The following is a 19740-nucleotide window of genomic DNA, read 5'->3' as shown; positions in this document are numbered from 1 at the left end:
TTTTTTACCATCTGGCTGAAATGTTCAGGCTAGTCTCTAAGTGTGTGCGCTTTAAAGTTTCATACCATGGGGTAAAAGAAAGTGTGTGTGCTCTTACTCCATGGCAAGTGGAGCTGGAGTAGTAAGGGTCAAGCTTTGATCCTTTATTAAATTAAAGCTGCTTCTCAACCTGTTTTGGAGTAGTCTGTAAAAACCGTCAACACGTTTGCAAAGCATCGCTCCTCTCAAGATCTTCTAATACAGGCTCTGGGGGCGCATTTCAACTGGCTAGAGCTTCGCGGGAGCTGGCGTCGTTCCGTTCAAACGAGCCCCGTCCAGCTCGGCTGGCAGGGGACGTTCACTCGCCCGAGGGAGCTGGTCCAGTAGCTCTGGGGTACGGAACGGCAGAGGGCTCTCCTGGAAGCTCTACCGTCCTATCTACAGGCTTCGCCGCCAGCGGCTCGCTCCAGAGTCCGCAGCTGGCTCGCCCCCAGCACGTGCGGGGAGCGCTGTGTCGCCGCAAGGGGCGCTGACAGTGCTTGACAGGCCAGGCTCACCTGAAATCAGGGGCCCTAAACCACGCCCCCTAGCTGCGTGTGTAGTTTGCTGTGGGCTAAAAACACTTCATCCATTCGCAGCGCCCAATGCCCCTTGCCGTATCCACCGCTCCAGGTGTAGCAGCGTCAGAAACGGATCCTGACACCCTGCTCCGGGCACCACGCGGGGAGGGAAGGGGGGAAGGAATCGAAACCGCAGCTCCCCAAGCAGCGCGATCCGCCACCGCCCCGCCGGGCAAGAGCCCCACCCCCTCAGCCCTACCATTTCTCCATCGATGGCGCATGCGTCTGTGTCAGCGCGTCACTTCCGTGTCAGCCGGGCAGGCGCCGGAAGTGTCTCCATAGCGGAACGGACGGGGGGTGTGCGGTCAGTCTCTCGCTGGGCGCAGCGGGCACCATGGTGGAGGTGAGAGAGCGGCCTCCCCCCGCCCCGCCCCGGCTGAGGGGCTTGCCGCTGCCGAAGCGAGGAGCGCCCGGCCTGGAGAAGCGGGCGGGGGATTCCGGCCTCCCACTGCCCCTGAGGCTGCGATTAGCCCCCTCGCCCCGTTTCCGGTATGCCCCGTGGTGGGGTTTGTGCCCCGGGGGGATGAGCTGAGCCGCAGGCCCAGGCGTGGGGGCGGGGCTGGGTCCCCGCATCCCCCGTGGGACCGAACCCGCCCGCCACCAGCCTCGCGCAGCAGTGGCGGCCCCGGGTGAACCGGGCTCTGGGGCAGCTGCCGGTCGCCCATGTGGTGTGTACGGTAACGAGCGAGGGGGCGAGTGTGTTGAGTCCCGGTCGCGGGGGGGGGTGGAGGATGTCCCTCTCCCCAGGGCAGCGTCTGCACGAAGCGAAGGTGCCTCGGAGGTCGCTGGCGAGTTTTAGCAAAAAACGTTCCCGTTCTCGAGGAAGGTGTCGCCGCCCCTGCCCTTTGGCAGCAGTGCGAGCACCCCCGTGCCGCCCTGTCATCCTTAAACCCGACAACGACTCTGCCGGTCTCTCTGGTCCTTGGCCTCTGTTGACATTATCAGTGGGTTTGACAAGTAGTTAAGATTATGCTGCGGCGTTTATATGGAGGTCTTGCAGGTAAAACTGGACAGAAAGCCACTCACTTCACTTAGGTCACATCATCAGATAATAAGTATTAGTTGCCATAGATCTCAAAGTACTTTACAAAAGCAAGTATCATTATCATCAAACATAGGAATTGCAGTACTGGATCAGACCAGCAGATTACCTGGTTAATCATGTTGTAGAGTTATATTTAGGCTTGGCAGAATTAGATTTTTGTTTTATCATTTTGACAGATAATCTCCATTTTCATTTGTATTTCATTTCTATTTTTATCCATTTGCATTTTCACAGTTCCAGGAAATTGTGGGTGGAGAGTCGGACAATAATTATTTAATGACAGTAGATGTTGATTCAAAAAATTAAAGCATGATAATAGTTAAAACACCAATTGTCAACATCACATGTCAAAATATAGAAAGTAATGTCCTTAAATCACACTCTAATAAATTCTCAAGCAGCATTTTTCTTTCTTTGCCTATCTATAATTTTTTTTGTCAGTATATTGTGCTTCTAAACTAAACGGTCCTAGACTTTGCAATCTCTACATGCTTTTAATCAATTCTGTCCATCCATCTCTGGGCTCCTACCTCTATATTTTTTGAGGTTAGGGGACGAGAACTGAGTCCATTATTCAAGGTGAAGAGTACTGTCAGTCCCCATTTTACACGTGGGGCACATGAGAAAGATTGTAATTTGTCTCAAGCTAAACATCCTGTCAGCGAGTGAACTAGGAATAGTACTATAGTTTCCTGACTCTTGGTCCATGTTCCTCTCATTGGACTATAGTTACTCTAACATCTGTTTTAATTCTTGTTTCTGTTTTTAGTTTGGATTCAATTCCCACCAGTAAAAGAAAGTAATACACCTCTACCCTGATATAATGAGGTCTGATATAACTCGAATTCGGATATAACGCTGTAAAGCAGTGCTCTGGGGGACCGGGCTGCTTTACCGTTTTCTATCCAAATTCGTGTTACCACAAGCGGTTCCTCTGTGCCCGCCCGTTACTTGCTGCGGCCCTCCCCGCTCCCCCCCCCCCCCCCAGCTCACCTCCGCTCCGCCTTCTCCCACGAGCACGCCGCAGCTCTGCTTCTCCTCCCTCCCAGGCTTGCTGTGCCAATCAGCTGTTTGGCGCGGCAAGCCTGGGAGGGAGGAGAAGCTGAGCTGCGGCGCGCTCGTGAGAGGAGGTGAGCTGGGGCGGGGGGGCCCCGGAGAGGGCCGCAGCAAGTAACAGGGGGCGCAGAGGAACTGCTCCCCACTCCAGCTCATCTCCGCCTCCTCCCCTGAGCGCGCTGCCACCACTCTGCTTCTCCCCCCTCTTCCAGGCTTGCCGGGCTAAACAGCTGATTGGCGCGGCAAGCCTGGCAGGGCAGGAGGGAGAAGTGGAGCAGCGGCGGCGAGCTCAGGGAGGAGGCGGAGGCAGAGTGGAGGTGAGCTGGGGCAGGGAGCGGTTCCTCTCCCTACCCCGATATAACGCGGTCTCACCTATAACACGGTGAGATTTTTTGGCTTTTGAGGACCGTGTTATATCGGGGTAGAGGTGTATATGCTTTAGTTGCCAGTTGTTTACATAGCACTTATAAAACACATATTTCTAAAGTGTTTATGAAAGAGAGATATAGTGTAGAGCTCTCTGTGAGCTGAGGGGTGAAAACATGGCACTAAGCAAGTCACTCAGACATTCCTAATGTTTTTGAAACTTGATGCCTGTCTAAGACTCACGGCCCTCTTCCTGGGTCTTCAGGGAAGAGAAAATGCTAATACAGTTGTGGTAGAAAAACTAACATTTGATATTAGAATTACCATTAAAGTTTCGTTAATCTGCCTATGAGTTCTTGTTCACAGCTCAATGGTGTTCTAGACCTTTTCTTTTAAAAACAAAACAATTTGATTAATTAAATGAAAACAAGTGCTACTGATTTTGAGTCCAGAATAGCACTACTGTACAGTTTTCTGATCAGAGGCGTACACAAAGGTGACATAATGTACATGGCACTTTATAAATCTTTTGCTTGTTTATTTAGGCAATAAAATCAAATTTATAGGGAGTCCTGCGCTCTGACTCAGTTGCTTTATTGGCGACTTATAAAAATGGAGCTGGCAAGCATGAGTGAAAAGCTTTTTTGTTTGTCTCTTCATTAAATTCACATGTGCCTATAGTTGGAAACACAGAATTTTGATCCAAGTTTTGGCCTGCTATTTTTGATCATCACAGTATCATGAAAGGGGGAAGTAGTTAAGTATTGATTTAAGTTTGGAGATGAGGGAGATGAAACTCTCTCTCACATCAAATTATAGTTTTTAGCACTCAAGCACAACTGTGTACTTTAGCAAACTAAAGTCCATTTCTTACATATAGAAAGGCAAGAATCACTACTTTAATTTTCATTGCCATTTTCAGGTTTTTTATTAAATTATTGCCATGTGTATAATTAAAGGTATCTTCTCTGCAGGAAGTGCAGAAACACTCTGTGCACACATTAGTGTTCAGATCCTTGAAGAGAACCCATGATATGTTTGTGGCTGATAATGCAAAGCCTATACCATTAGACGATGTAAGGTAAGAACAGCTATCATAAAATATTGGTATGTCTAAAAATGTTAATGTGAGGCAGGCACTCCTTTGCGACTGTTTCTAGCACTGGCTGAAATGCAGGATTTCCAGTTCACTTCAAATTTGGTTTCATTTAAAAAAATTAGAATTTGGTCCAATTCAGATTTCATTATAAACTGAAAATTCCTCTAAAAAATTAGTTTTGGAAACACCTACACATGGTGTTTCTAAAACAAAATATGATTCTGGGGACAGGCAGCTGCTGTTTGAAATTGACATTTAGTAGTGCTGAAACTGACAAAAATGTCATTTTCTGTCAGCAGCTGCTGGGGCTCCCAGGGTCTGCAGCTCTGGGGCTGCTCACCATGAACAGTGCCCTGGGGCCAGTGACCTCAGGGCTTCCAGACTCCTAGCCTGAGAGTCTGGAAGCCATGGGATTCCTGGTCCCAGGGCAGTCTTCATGGTGGGGCTCCCCAGATCCACAGTGTGTGGAAGCCAGTACCAGGACCTCCAGGCTCCCAGCTCCATAGCAGGGAGCCTGGAAATCCTGGCTCAAGCTGAAGCTCCCAGGGCTTACAGGTTCCCTGCTGTGGAGCCAGGAGCCTATGTTCTGAGAGCCATCCTGGCTAGGTCTGGAGCTTATAGGGCTGTGCAGCTCTCAGCTCTGTGACAAGGACTTTGACAGCCTTTTCCATGGTGGGGCTGCCATGGAGTTGTGGACCCTGGAAGCCTGGGATCGCCGGCTCTGGGGCAGCCTGCATGATGCAACTGCCATGGAGCTTCAGACCGTGGAAGCTCAGGGTCCCCAGCAGCTGCCAGGTGAGTTGGTGGGGAACCAGGCAGGTTTCCGTAAGAATCCTGCCTATGATTCTGCAAAAGGTAGTCAAATCTGGTTCACTTTTGTAAGACATTTCAGGCTTGACAAAAGAGTTTCATTGGAAAATTTCTGACTAGCTTTAATTGTCATACAAGTCTGATAGTGTATGTTCAGACTCTTGGGCAAAACTGCTATCTGGTGATAGTGAAAGGAAAATATTAGCATAGCTAATATTAAAAATATTTTAAAAATAAACATTTTTAAATGAATAATGTATTAGAAGATCAAGATTTAATATATATTGTTGTTTTCTTAAACAGCCACAAATTAAAGATGTCAATCAAGCTTCGCACAGATTATGGTTCTGTGCTGCACATGCCTATTCTGAAGGAAAATTTTAGAGAGAAGGATTCTCCAAATCCAGGGGATCTCTATGGACATAAACAGTATCCTGCAAGTCAAGGTTAGTGTGCCATTATTTGTTAACTGAAATTAAATTTCAAGATCGCTATGATATAGCCTAAGGGAAATATTTGTAAGGAAAACATCTATTTTTCATTGTCTTGTATTCTACTGGCATATGCCCATACAACGTAAACTGTTCGGAACAGGGAAGGTGTTTATCAGAACATAATGTGTGGTACGATGTTATACAAATAATAAGGCTCAAAAACATAATGGTTATTTCATGTAGGTGGCAAAGAAGGAACAAGACATTGTGTTCTTCTAGTTTGCCACTAATGGTGGTGGTAAAGAATGTGTGAAGTGTTGGCTAAGAGTTCTATAGAACTTTTTCAAATGCCTTTAGACATGTAGGTATCAAAAATACCCTATATTTAAGTATGAATTATTCATTGAAGGAGGAATCCCTTTTCCCTTTCTATTAAAACTCTTCTAGTGGCACATGACATGTACCTTGAGATTTTTTAACTTCTGGTCAATCCCTTCTACTGTGATATGTTCATAGAATCATAGAATATCAAGGTTGGAAGGGACCTCAGGAGGTCATCTAGTCCAACCCCCTGCTCAAAGCAGGACCAATCCCCAACTAAATCATCCCAGCCAGGGCTTTGTCAAGCCTGACCTTAAAAACCTCTAAGGAAGGAGATTCCACCACCTCCCTAGGTAACCCATTCCAGTGCTTCACCACCCTCCTAGTGAAAAAGTTTTTCCTAATATCCAACCTAAACCTCCCCCACTGCAAATTGAGACCATTACTCCTTGTTCTGTAATCTGGTACCACTGAGAACAGTCTAGATCCATCCTCTTTGGAACCCCCTTTCAGGTAGTTGAAAGCAGCTATCAAATCCCCCCTCATTCTTCTCTTCTGCAGACTAAACAATCCCAGTTCCCTCAGTCTCTCCTCATAAGTCATGTGCTCCAGCCCCCTAATCAATTTTGTTGCCCTCCGCTGGACTCTTTCCAATTTTTCCACATCCTTCTTGTAGTGTGGGGCCCAAAACTGGACACAGTACTCGAGATGAGGCCTCACCAATGTCGAATAGAGGGGAATGATCACGTCCCTCGATCTGCTGGCAATGCCCCTACTTATACAGCCCAAAATGCCATTAGCCTTCTTGGCAACAAGGGCACACTGTTGACTCATATTCAGCTTCTTGTCCACTGGAACCTCTAGGTCCTTTTCTGCAGAACTGCTGCCTAGCCATTCAGTCCGTAGTCTATAGCAGTGCATGGAATTCTTCCATCCTAAGTGCAGGACTCTGCACTTGTCCTTGTTGATCCTCATCAGATTTCTTTTGGCCCAATCCTCTAATTTGTCTAGGTCGTACTGTATCCTATCCCTACCCTCCAGTGTATCTACCACTCCTCCCAGTTTAGTGTCATCTGAAAACTTGCTGAGGGTGCAGTCCACGCCATCCTCCAGATCATTAATGAAGATATTGAACAAAACCAGCCCCAGGACCGACCCTTGGGGCACTCTGCTTGATACCAGCTGCCAACTAGACATGGAGCCATTGATCACTACCCGTTGAGCCCAACGATCTAGCCAGCTTTCTATCCACCTTTTAGTCCATTCATCCATCCCATACTTCTTTAACTTGCTGGCAAGAATACTGTGGGAGACTGTATCAAAAGCTTTGCTAAAGTCAAGGAATAACACATCCACTGCTTTCCCCTCATCCACAGAGCCAGTTATCTCATCATAGAAGGCAATTAGGTTAGTCAGGCATGACTTGCCCCTGGTGAATCAATGCTGACTGTTCCTGATCACTTTCCTCTCCTCTAAGTGCTTCGGAATTGATTCCTTGAGGACCTGCCCCATGATTTTTTCCAGGGACTGAGGTGAGGCTGACTGGCCTGTAGTTCCCCGGATCCTCCTTCTTCCCCTTTTTAAAGATGGGCACTATATTAGCCTTTTTCCAGTCATCCGGGACTTCCCCCGATCGCCATGAGTTTTCAAAGATAATAGCCAATGGCTCTGCAATCACATCTGCCAACTCCTTTAGCACCCTCTGATGCAGTGCATCCAGCCCCATGGACTTGTGCTCGTCCAGTTTTTCTAAATAGTCCCGGACTACTTCTTTCTCCACAGAGGGCTGGTCACCTTCTCCCCATACTGTGCTGCCCAGTGCAGCAGTCTGGGAGCTGACCGTGTTCGTGAAGAAAGAGGCAAAAAAAGCATTGAGTACATTATTTTTTTCCACATCCTCTGTCACTAGATTGCATCCCTCATTCAGTAAGGGGCCCACACTTTCCTTGACCACCTTCTTGTTGCTAACATACCTGAAGAAACCCTTCTTGTTATTCTTAACATCTCTTGCTAGCTGCAACTCCAAGTGTGATTTGGCCTTCCTGATTTCACTCCTGCATGCCTGAGCAGTATTTTTATACTCCTCCCTGGTCATTTGTCCAATCTTCCACTTCTTGTAAGCTTCTTTTTTGTGTTTAAGATCAGCAAGGATTTCACTGTTAAGCCAAGCTGGTTGCCTGCCATATTTACCATTATTTCTACGCATTGGGATGGTTTCCTCCTGCAACCTCAATAAGGATTCTTTAAAATACTGCCAGCTCTCCTGGACTCCTTTTCCCCCTCATGTTATTCTCCCAGGGGATCCTGCCCATCAGTTCCCTGAGGGAGTCAAAGTCTGCTTTTCTGAAGTCCAGGGTACATATTCTGCTGCTCTCCTTCCTTGTGTTAGGATCCTGAACTCGACCATCTCATGGTCACTACCTCCCAGGTTCCCATCCACTTTTGCTTCCCCTACTAATTCTTTCCTGTTTGTGAGCAGCAGGTCAAGAAGAGCTCTGCCCCTCCAGCACTTGTACCAGGAAGTGCAAGTTCTCTTTTCTCAAGAGTGTCTCACATCTTCATACTGTAATTGAGATGGTTACCTTCTGAGAGAGTTACAGGTAGTGAGAGAGGCTGGCATGGTGAGGACTGTCTTAAAAAGAGAAGTTAAAAAGAACTTGTATTTGCCTTCCTTTTTTTCCTTCTCCAATCTCATGTAAACTTCATTGTCTTAGCTTAATAACTTTAAGCTCTTCTCTAAAATTCTCGTACATTCCATGTGGAACATTCATTTGTTGGGTAACAGAATCCTTTTTCTTGCTGGCTGAGCTTCTCTAATGCATCCTTATCTGTATGAAAATATACTCTTTTTAGTTTTTTGTGAGGGACTAGAGTGTTCCTAAAGCAAAGTCATTGGTAGTAAGAAGTAGCATCAGCATTTCAAAGAATGGTGCTTTTCTGGTCTATACCAGATATCTTACTGACACAGTGGAGAGTAAAAGAAACAAAGGGAAATAGGGAGCACTCAGGTACTGCAGTGTTACAACTTAGATGCGACTGCCATTTTTGCTGGTTGCTGACATGCTATGATTTTTGTAATTGATCACTTTATTTTAGTGTTTACAACAAAAAGCAATAATTAAGAAAAATATTCTGTTATTTAGGACAAGAACTTGAATATTTGATAACAGGTACACATCCATATCCACCTGGTCCTGGTGAGTAAAATTTTATATAAAAATATCTACTTTTCACACACACATGATATAAAAACTATTTAAAAAAATCAGGAAATTCAGAGTTTATGCCCATGATCTAGACAGTCATCGGATAGGTTTAGTTTCAACTGTGAATTATATTGATAAACAAATTTTAATAAGGATGTTCTCATTTGGGTGTTAATGAAACTCTTCTGACTGGCTATATTAGAAGAAAGTTGTGGAAAAATAGATAGGCAGTAGCTCTAAAATATATTCTACTTTGGGTATCTACAGGAGGCCTCAACTACATTGACTTGAGTAGTGGGAGTTTTGTTTGAAACAGGTCTGTGGTATCATACCCCATATATTTTTACAGTTTAAATGGAATGTTTCAGAAAGTGGGCCATCTTTACTATTAATAGAATTGGAAAAGTGTAGTTTCATTATTAAAGTATATGCTGTAGGAGAAATTGAAACTGTTATTTTGGTATAGAAAAAATGAATTTAATCTGAATGCTAGTGTCCAATATTTAAAACGTTAGTTAAGAGAGGTGGAACAAATTCTCTAGCCTTATGCAAAAGCAAAGTAAAAGCATTTTGAACAGGTATGCCTTAAGGGAAGGGGACAGAATCTCACTCCCAACCCCTAATATTGCAATTTATGGAGGGCTGATGCTTTCATAGTTCCTACACTACCCCTACAGTATCAGCCAGTGGGTTTAGAAAATCATGGGTTTTCTGGCTGTCTCTTCTGCAACTTATGCAGAAACAATCTCCACTCATGTTGGGTTCTCTGTTCCACGGTGTTTAGAGGAAGGGGTGTGCACACTGTCTCTATGTAGGTATTTCTTGTCTCTTGTAATAGAACCACACCATTTCCACTGCCAGTCAAACCCTGTATGTGCCCCTGTACAGTGTTGTCACCGTGCAAAGGATTTGGACCAAAATGAACAATAACCTTATTTTATTTAGCTTTGTGATATTCTTCTCTGTCAGCCATGTCAGTGAATGACAAAGATTTCTTTGTTACCAAAATATTCAGTTATATGTAACAGTTCAGATACAAAAATGCATCTCTGACCAGATTAATTTGTGCTTTTTGTATACTTTCTTTTACAAGGTGTGGCTCTGACAGCAGACACCAAGATCCAGAGAATGCCCAGTGAATCAGCTGCTCAGTCCTTAGCTGTGGCACTTCCTCCTTCTCAGTCCAGGTACTGCTAAATTATTTTCTGAGACTTTTTTTTTTTTTATAACCTATAACCAAGTTAAAAAGCATAACCTGGATTTAATGATGAAAGAACCTTTCTTCAGACAAAAACGCCCTAAAATTATATACTTTTCTTTTTAAATCAATAAATAAAAATACTAACATTAGCTTGGAAATTACAAATTAAGATTGCATTTTGCAATTAAACACCAAATCACTAGAAAATATGCTCATGCAAAAATTAATGTCACCCAAGCAATCTTAATTTTGCTCCAGTAGTGCCGCATATAGCAATCAGATTATAGTGTTCTTAGCCTTCCACCAAACAGGTTTTTTAAGATGAAGAATTTCATTTTTTGTGGTGGTTAGATTAATTTGTTTGGATGGAAGAGTAAAGTTATCACAGAATCCTGAATTAGCAGTGTGAGGAAGAATGTGGATGACTATAACTGCATTTGCATATACTTTGTTTTTTCCTAAGCAGAACCTTTACTTGGAATGGCCAAGCTTTTCGATGCTTGTGGGTTTTTTGAGAAAAGTACAGTGTTCTCAGGATTGATTTATTATTATTATGGTGGTTGGGAAGACACTAACGTAGAAGGCAGTCTTTTGGTCTTAACTCTGAGCTAATTTTTTTTGCTTGCAGTAACTGATTACATATCTGTCAAAATGCCCTCTTTTTCTGCAACCTATGAGTGTTTTAATCCAGCACCATAAGCAGTGTTGTTCTTTTAATATACATGATTCTATGTCTGATTTGTAATTTCTCTCTCTTTTGGCCCCAATTCCCATGCAGATTCACAGTCATTTATATATTCTCTGTTCTGTACATCTCTAATCATAGTATTTGTTGAGTGTGAATAATAATCTTATTTCCAGTTTTATTGTTTGTCTTCACACATTATTGAACTTCCACACAATTGCTAATAACAATATAGGATACCCTACCTCAAGCAAAATAGTTCTGTTTTTCATTGCTGGTATCTAGTAACTTTTCATTGGACTTAATTGTTCATAAGAACAACTTCTTGATATGCTGTACAGAAATCCTTGATAACTTTTGATCTACCTTCCGACAATCAAAGCATGTGATAGTCAGACCTGGGCTTCACATTTAGTATATCTTTAAAGGGATACTTTCCACTTAAAATCACACCTTCCTGGAGTTGGTTTTTTTTTTTTTTAACCTTTGTTGGTAAAAGTTGTTAAGTGCTGAAGGCTGGAATGTCGTTGCCATGGTAACACTATGGGGGGGGGGGCTGTTTGGCTGTTACAAGTGCTTTGTGCAGTGGTCCCCAAACTGGGATGTGCCCCCAGGGGGTTGCAGAGGAACATTCCGGGGAACAGCACACTGGGGCCGGCTCCAGCCCCACCAGGGGACGGGGAGGGAGCACCACGCTTCCAATCCCACTCTGCCCCCTGCTCTGCCTGCAGCCCAGCTCTGCCCTCCTTCCCTCTCCACTCCCAGACCAGCTCCACCTCTGTCCTCGGCTTCCCTATCCCCAGTTCTGCCTCCAGCTCTGCCTTCAGCCCAAGCTCAGCTGCTGAGGAAGCCTTGGCTGTCCAGTAATGGAGGGGAGCGAGGACAGATTCAGTTAATGGTAAAGGGGGGGCACAACTGGAAAAGGTTGCGCACCACTGGCTTAATGCTTCTATTTGTGGAGTTCTGGTGGTGTTAGCATCAGCAGAGAATGCAGCCTGCTAATTCAGCAGACCTTGATGTTACTCATAAGATAGACCACAAGCTCAGTTCAGTAGTGAAGGTGCTCGGACAGTTTATTGTCTATTAGGGTTACCATATTTCAACACTGAAAAAAGAGGACACTCCACGGGGGCCCTGGCCCTGCCCCAACTCCGCCCCTTCCCCACCCCCGGCCCCACCCCAACCCCGCCCCTTCCCCAAAGTCCCCGCCCCAACTCTGCCCCCTCCTCTGAGCACCCTGCATTCCCCCTCCTCCCTCCCGCTCTGATCTTGGTTGGGGGTTGCTAAGTGCTTCCCTGCTCCCCACTCGCCCTGCAGCCTCCCTGCCCCTGCAGCCTCTGTGACCCCTGCTCCCCACTCGCCCTGCGACCCCTGCACCCCCCCACCCCTGCAGCCTCTGCGCCCCCCGCCTGCCATGCCCCTGCACCCACCTGCCCCTGCAGCCTCTGTGACCCCTGCTCCCCACTCGCCCTGCAGCCCCTGCACCCCCCCGCAGTCTCTGCGCCCCGCGCCCCCCTGCCCATGCAGCCTCTGTGACCCCTGCTCCTCACTCGCCCTGCAGCCCCTGCACCCCCTGCCCCTGCAGCCTCTGTGACCCCTACTCCCCACTCGTCCTGCAGCCCCTGCGCCCCCCTGCCCCTGCAGCCTCTATGCCCCTGCCTGCCCTGCTCCTCCTCGCCCTGCACCCCCCTGCCCCTGCAGCCTCTATGCCCCTGCACCCCCTGCCCCTGCAGCCTCTATGCCCCTGCCTGCCCTGCTCCCCCACTCACCCGGCAGCCTCTGCCTCCTGGGGGCTTCAGACGCTCGGCGGCGCGGGTCCCTGCAGCCCCGGCCGCAGCTTCCTTCCTGCTGCCGAGCACGTTCCCCAGCCTGTCTGTCCCCGCCGGAAACAGCTCCCGCGGCACCGGGTTCCGAGCTGCGCGGGGCAACGGGGCCACAGGAAGGGTCCCCCAGTGGCCGGGGGGTCCCCGCCCGCGAGGGAAGCCCGAGCCCCCCCGTTCCCCACCCGAGCATTGTAGCTGGGGCAGCTGGGCTGCACTGCGGACCCGGCGGATCGTGCTGGGCGGACCCTGGCTTATGCTTCCCTATTTCCCCGGACATGTCCGGCTCTTTGGAAATTCCCCCCGGATGGGGATTTGAGCACCAAAAAGCCAGACATGTCCGGGGAAATCCGGACGTATGGTAACCCTATTGTCTATGAAGCATGGTCCTAGACCCCATAGGAGCTACAGGTACACTAACACATGTATGCCTGTGAAAATGGACCAGCTCAGATAGCAGCTGGAGTCTCCGTTGTCGCCTAAGCTGGACAAAGGTGCCCCTCCTATGACTTATCCTTTTGTTCATTGATACAAACAAGTTCTGTATTACACTCCTAACACAGTTAGTTACCACCCTTATCCTTGTATCTGCTAGTTCGAATTAAACATCCTTCTCCATTATCCTGTTATCCCATCCTTATCTTACGAGCGATCAGTGTGTTCCTGTACCATCTCTTAAGAATGTGTTTATGTAGCTACTTGAGAACTCTGGGTGTTCTTGTACCATCCTCTCCAGTCAGGAATGTGCTTACTTGGTTAGCCAATATCTAGTGTGTTGTTATTTTGCCAAGGCCAGGCCTACTGTAGTTCACAGCATTTGGTTCACACTGCCTAGAGCTCTAGCAAGGCCTACAAAAGTAATACCTGAGATTAATACAACAGAAAGGGTGGGTGGAGGGGTGTGTGGAATTTCCCTGTTAGTGCTGTCAAACATAAAGTAAACAGACTGAATTATGTATATCACCAGTTTCCGCTGTTAGTTTGTAGTTTTTTCCCTACACAGTACCAGAGGAAAGAGCACATTTTTGTTTTTAAGTTGTTTTAGGTTCTACACTGGCCTTAGAGTCTTCCTGACAATTTTTTTGCTTTTCCATCACATTTCCCTTTAAAAAAAAAATTTTTTTTAATGTAGTAGATTCCAAGTGATCATTTACCTTAATTTCATTACTGACACTAAATAAGAAAATTGGCTGGCTGGCGGCTGCACTATGAACTATAGCACCAGATAGCTAGAGCTGGGGAAATTATTTTGGATCTCTTGTTCTCTGGCATGGAATGAAATCTCTGAAACTGGAACTTAGGAGATAATGGCTAATGTTTATTACAGTAGTGCCTCCTGGTGTCAGATTACTCTGTCAGCATTGGTATTGGGGGGAAAACAGTGCTGGCCTTGTGCAAAATAATGTTTGGGGCCTCTTTATACAGCTTCCACTCCTGCCTGTGTGCTTGCAAAACCCCTTATGCTGTAGTTGTTCCTCTTCTCATCACCAGTTTGTAAGAATCCACATTGTAATTCTCTCAGCTGGCCTCAGACCAGATGTTAGATGTATGGCGAGCCCAAGCTGAGCAGAGATCTGCAAAGAAAAGAAGATTCTTCAATACAAATATTTTGAATGCTTTACAGATTTACTCAAAATTTAACTTTTGAGTAAGGCATATTAGAATAGACTAGAATCATAGAACTGGAAGGGACCTCGAGAGGTCATCTAGTTCAGTCCCCTGCACTCAAGGCAGGACTAAGTATTATCTAGACCATCCCTTTCAGGTGTTTGTCCAACCTGCTCTTAAAAATCCCCAATGATGGAGATTCCACAACCTCCCTAGGCAATTTATTCCTAGGCAATTAAACACCCTGACAGGAAGTTTTTCCTAATGTCCAAACTAAACCGCCCTTGTTGCAATTTAAGCTCATTGCTTCTTGTCCTATCCTCAGAGGTTAAGAAGAACATTTTTCTCCTTCCTCCTTGTAAAAACCTTTTATGTACTTGAAAACTGTTATGTCCCCTCTCAGTTTTCTCTTCTCCAGACTAAACAAACCCAATTTTTTCAATCTTCCCTCACTATTTTAAAGTGCTTCCTGTTCATTGTTCAGAACTTTTTTCTCTATCCAGGTTAGAGGCAAATCGTACTGCTGCTGGTGTGGGTGATATTTACAGACATGCCGGGATTCCGGAGCGTGCACAGCCTCCTGGTTTGTCCATGGTGAGATTCTTATAATACATAACACTTCTAATATTGATGATGTAATCTTTTACCTAGTTGGGTTCAGATTCTGCAGTTAGCTCCATGCAGTAGTCCTATGGACTACTTTTGATGGAAAGAGGCTGACCAAAATGTGAGACCTTGAGAGGAGAGAGCATCCTCAAGGCTTTGAAAGGGGTGCAAGAAACTCCAGAGTTGAGTGGAGAGTGTTTTACATAGAATGTAATCGTAACCTTCTGTTCAATTTAAGGCTCTGATGGAAGCAGGTGGGAACAAAAATTCTGCGTTGATTGCAAAGAAAGCTCCAACAATGCCCAAACCTCAATGGCATCCACCATGGAAACTGTACAGAGTAAGTTGGAAGCGTGCAACAAAATAAAAAGGAGTATTACATTTTCTATAGACCTACTCAAGTCCATATTTTAAAATTTTACTTATCTTACCCCAAAAAGGAATTAGTCAATTTAAAAATCAAGCCTCTGTCTGAAATGTGTGTGTACCTCCTCCCTATTCTAGGTATCACCTGAAAAGAGAAATTAGAATAAACTATTTGAGGGTTTTTTCCATTTTGTTTACTATGTACATTTGGCAGCATATTATTTATAATTTCTCATTTTCCCCTCTTGTTTTTGTGGGTCTTTCACTTTAACAGTGAGTGAAAGAAAAGAGAGAGAGAGAAACTTAGAGTGACTCCTGGACAGATGTAATACCTGTGTGACCGGATTCCCAGGGGAGCCAGCCAAGGTCTCTCAATTAGGGTGAACTGCAAAGAATGGGGCAGACAGCCCCATAGCTGTTGGCTATTTTAATACTTAGATTTACCAAGTCAGTACTAAACAGCTTCTGTTATACCTTATGGTCACTCAGAAGTCCAAACCACAGTTCCCTTAAAGTAACCCAGCTTCAGGCCTCCACCTAGTTACCCAAGTCAAATATGATTAAGATTAATGAAAATCTTATTCACCATATAAAATAAAAGGTTCTACCAATCCCAAAGGATTGGACACATTACCTCCCAGATTAATGAATATTCCAGATTTTACCCAAATACATGCTTATAGCCAATTCTTATAACTAAACTAAAATTTATTAGAAAAGAGCGAGTATAGGTTAAAAGATCAGTATACATACAGACATGAGTTCAGTTCTTGAGGTTCAGATACATAGCCGAGATGGGTTTCAGAGTGGTAGCTGTGTTAGTCTGTATCAGCAAAAACAATGAGGACTCCTTGTGGCACCTGAGAGACTAACAAATTTATTTGGGCATAAGCTTTCGTGGGTTCTAGCCCACGAAAGCTTATGCCCAAATAAATTTGTTAGTCTCTCAGGTGCCACAAGGACTCCTTGCTATAGCAAAGATGGTGAGCTTTGTAGTTGCAAAGAGTTCTTTTAAAATTTAGTCTGTAGGTTATAGTCCAATGTCCAATATCATATTCAGGGTGTTTCCAGCTCAACTGGGACCTCAATCTTGCGACTCAAACTTCCCCTGATGGAGTTTAAGCAGATCTGAGATAAAAGGGATTGGGACCCAAGAATCTTTTATACAATTTCAAGCCTTCTTTGACATGGCGGAGTCTCTCAGGGAACAATATGTAATTAGGGCGACTTTGAAGTAGGTTCATCAGCGGTACTTAGTTATACAAATTAACATAAGGCAATTGCCTGTTCCTCCACCATTCACAGGTGATTTGCTATACATTTCAAAGAGAGATGAATACAGTGATATCCCATGTTTACAATTCATTTAAATGCTAGGATGTTCTTTTGATATCTGAATTACCAGAATACAGCATAGACAGGGACTGTTGATTACATTGTTGACCATTACCTATATATATATGTGTATATAATGTAAATACACAAAAACAGAAACATTATCTCCCCATATATCTTTAAGTGTTGAATTTGAGTAATTTATCCTGCAGGATGTTTAACCCTTTCTGGTCATATGTCACAACCTGAAACTACTTTAACTTATTTTTTTAAAATTGACGAGATTTCAAATAGGCAACCCTGCAATTGCTGCTGTAACAGTGTTAACAGATCATAACGAAATAAAAGCATTAATATAATTTTTAAATACAAACCCTATTGGAGAATTTTTCAATAAATCTGACCAGTTTTACCTAACATGAATACTGTCTGAACACTATTGAATTATCACTTCATTTAGAACTGCTTGACTTGTATGTGCTTGAGCTCAATCTAAATGTTGCATTAATGTTAATTGTTGCCTTAATTTTATTCTCTCACATGATACCTTGGTGATAATTGAGAAATACTAATTGGTATCTGAATACCTTGTTAAATGAGTATATGGGAAAATAAGCATGAAGGGAAAAATTCTAAAGGTATATGGTAGAAAAAACAAACTGAAAACAATGAAATCCTCCCTTTAGATATTACTTGAAGGAAAAGTTTACATAATATGAAATTCAAGAAGCTTTCAACCGTGCTCAGAGAAATGGTCTGGTTACTGAAGGAAGATCAGACTGAATTGTGAGAGACTGGAAAATCTCACTAATGCTGAGTTACCAGAGGACTATCTTATCTTGTTAGCACAGTTCATCTTGTGTATAGTGCCTTTTTATGTACACTTGATATTCTGTAAATATTTACTGAAGATTTATTATCTATGAAACCTATGGTTAATCTAAAGAAAAGTCTTTTTGAAAAACCGTTGAGCACAAAGGAATGTGTAAGAGTATGATGTAATATTATAGCTCTGCAGCAATTCAATTATAAAAATTAAGAGGCAAATTTTATTTTTGGTGCAACAGTGTCAAAAAGGAAACAAGTGAATAGTGGTGGGGACAGTCTAATAAGGAAAACAGGACTTTAGAGAGAATTCTTGTATATAACTGAAGATGACATGGTGGAAGGCTCAGTACCATAGTCTGCCTGCAGCTCCTGCTCAGTTATGGCCCAGCACTAGCTGTTAAAACCCCAAAAGGGAGCAAGGCTGGGTCACCAGGTGCAGTGAACCCATGTGTACAGGGGAGCCTTGATTGGGTTCAGTTTGTTTTAGCACTCTGGCCCTGATTCTCCACTACCCTGAGCTGCACTCTGATATAATGGAGAGTGATAGCCACAGAAAATAGAATGTGGCTTCCAGATCCAGCGCTGCCCAGAAAATAGAGCAACAGGAGGATGAGGTTTAGTGAAGCTCCGCTTCACCATACTTCCTCTCATGCCTATTCACAGAATGCCTCTGACATGCCCACAGTCTCCCCTTATGCTGGGCGGGGGGTGGGGGAAGTGGCTTGTTTAGGAGGCAGCAGAGCCACCTCCACCAGCTTTCCACTGGTGGAAAGTTTTTCCTATGCAAGAGGAATTGGCGACTGGTGGTCTCCAGCTGTTTTAAGGCCACTTTGAACCATCGGGCCTTAGTGGACCAGAGACCAGTGGTCAAGTCCTATCTATTATATAATATGTGTTCTATAGCTATATATGAGTAACATCTGCAAGAAACCATCACATAATTCAATGAAAAATGTTTTCTTTAGAAGACATGGCCTAAAGCTATGGTTATGGAAATGCAAATAAAGATAGCCTTTCAGTTATTTTTTTCCTTCATGTTCTAATTTTACTGGATTTTTTTTTAAACTGATTTTTAATGCTACTGTAAGGTCCTTGATTGATTACCCTGGAAACTGAAGTTCCTGCTATTTATAGAACAGGTAGCACCTGGGCAAGGGTAATGTCATTTTGTCTCACCCGACAACTGAAAGAGCCAACTGGCGGAGCTAATCCCTAAAGTTGGCTCTTTCAGTTGTCGGGTGAGACAAAATGACATTACCCTTGCTTACAGTGGGTGCGCCCTCTTCCGGTGATACCGCTCCTGCTATCGTCTCCACTTGCAGACCAACGTCACTCCAGGAACCGCAGCATCTTCTTCATGAGTTGGCCCTCCGGCCATGGGTGGTATTGGTGGTTGGGGATGGGTATCACTGTCCATAGTCCGCCACTTCCCCAGTGGCTAACGGGGTGGACCCAGGCCCTCTCACTACTCCAGGTCCCAACCCAGGGACCCTGTAGATAGTGCAACAGGAGGCTGCTTCTTTACCTTCTCTCTGTCCTACAATTCCCTAGGTCACTTCCCCATGGCCTTGATACCTTCTTCAGACTCACCTTGGGGCCTTCAGCTGCCCAGTCTCAGCAGCCAGCCAGGAGCTCCTTCTTGCTCCCCTGTTCCCTGCCAGCAGTACTCCAGCTCTCTCAGCCTGCTAGGGGGACAGTCCTCACTTCTGACTGTCCCTGCAGCTCCTTTTATGTAAGCCTGCTGGGCCCTGATTGGCTGCTCCTTGCAGCCTCTCTCCCATTGTCTGTTTCCCTTGCAGCCTCCCTAGGCTGCTTGGAAGACTCACCTCCACTTCTCCTCTCTAGGGTAGAGTATGGTTAATCCCTTCCACACCTGCGTGGGGTGGACACCCCATCACACACCCTTCCTCTCAAGCCTGCAGCCCTCGGGGTGGGGTATGGGTACCTCTGGCCCTGTAGCTACCTAACTTGTGCCTGCAGATCATCCTTCACTTTTTCTATTTCTCTCAACTGGAGGCACACCTTTTTCTGGTCCTCCATAACATACTTGAGCCGTTAGCTTTGGAACACTAAGGGTACGTCTACACTTACTTCCTGGTTCGGCGGCAGTCTTGTCTAGACGCGATAAATCGATCCCGGATCGATCCCGGAAGTGCTCGCCGTCGACGCCGGTACTCCAGCTCGGCGAGAGGAGTACGCGGCATCGACGGGGGAGCCTGCCTGCCACGTCTGGACCCGCGGTAAGTTCGGACTAAGGTACTTCGAATTCAGCTACGTTATTAACGTAGCTGAATTTGCGTACCTTAGTCCGAAGTGGGGGGTTAGTGTGGACCAGGCCTAAGTCTCCTTCGGCTG

The 19740-nt window shown here is 45.2% G+C and overlaps 1 protein-coding gene across 1 annotated transcript in view; it reads left to right on the top strand.

Moving 5' to 3' along the window:
* Positions 1-868: 868 nt before the first annotated feature.
* Positions 869-19740, top strand: part of PLRG1 (pleiotropic regulator 1) — a 29286-nt gene continuing 10414 nt past the window's right edge. Inside the window, exons 1-7 of the mRNA XM_065405076.1 lie at positions 869-942; positions 4041-4147; positions 5279-5421; positions 8874-8927; positions 10030-10123; positions 14754-14844; positions 15095-15196. Coding sequence (XP_065261148.1) covers positions 934-942; positions 4041-4147; positions 5279-5421; positions 8874-8927; positions 10030-10123; positions 14754-14844; positions 15095-15196 — 600 coding nt within the window. The 5' untranslated portion in view covers positions 869-933. The remainder of the gene's footprint in view (positions 943-4040; positions 4148-5278; positions 5422-8873; positions 8928-10029; positions 10124-14753; positions 14845-15094; positions 15197-19740) is intronic.

Source organism: Emys orbicularis, chromosome 5 (genome assembly GCF_028017835.1).
Source record: "Emys orbicularis isolate rEmyOrb1 chromosome 5, rEmyOrb1.hap1, whole genome shotgun sequence".
In the NCBI taxonomy this organism is placed as follows: domain Eukaryota; kingdom Metazoa; phylum Chordata; order Testudines; family Emydidae; genus Emys; species Emys orbicularis.
Note: the sequence above shows the minus strand (reverse complement) of the source record. Positions and strands in the feature narration are given on the sequence as shown.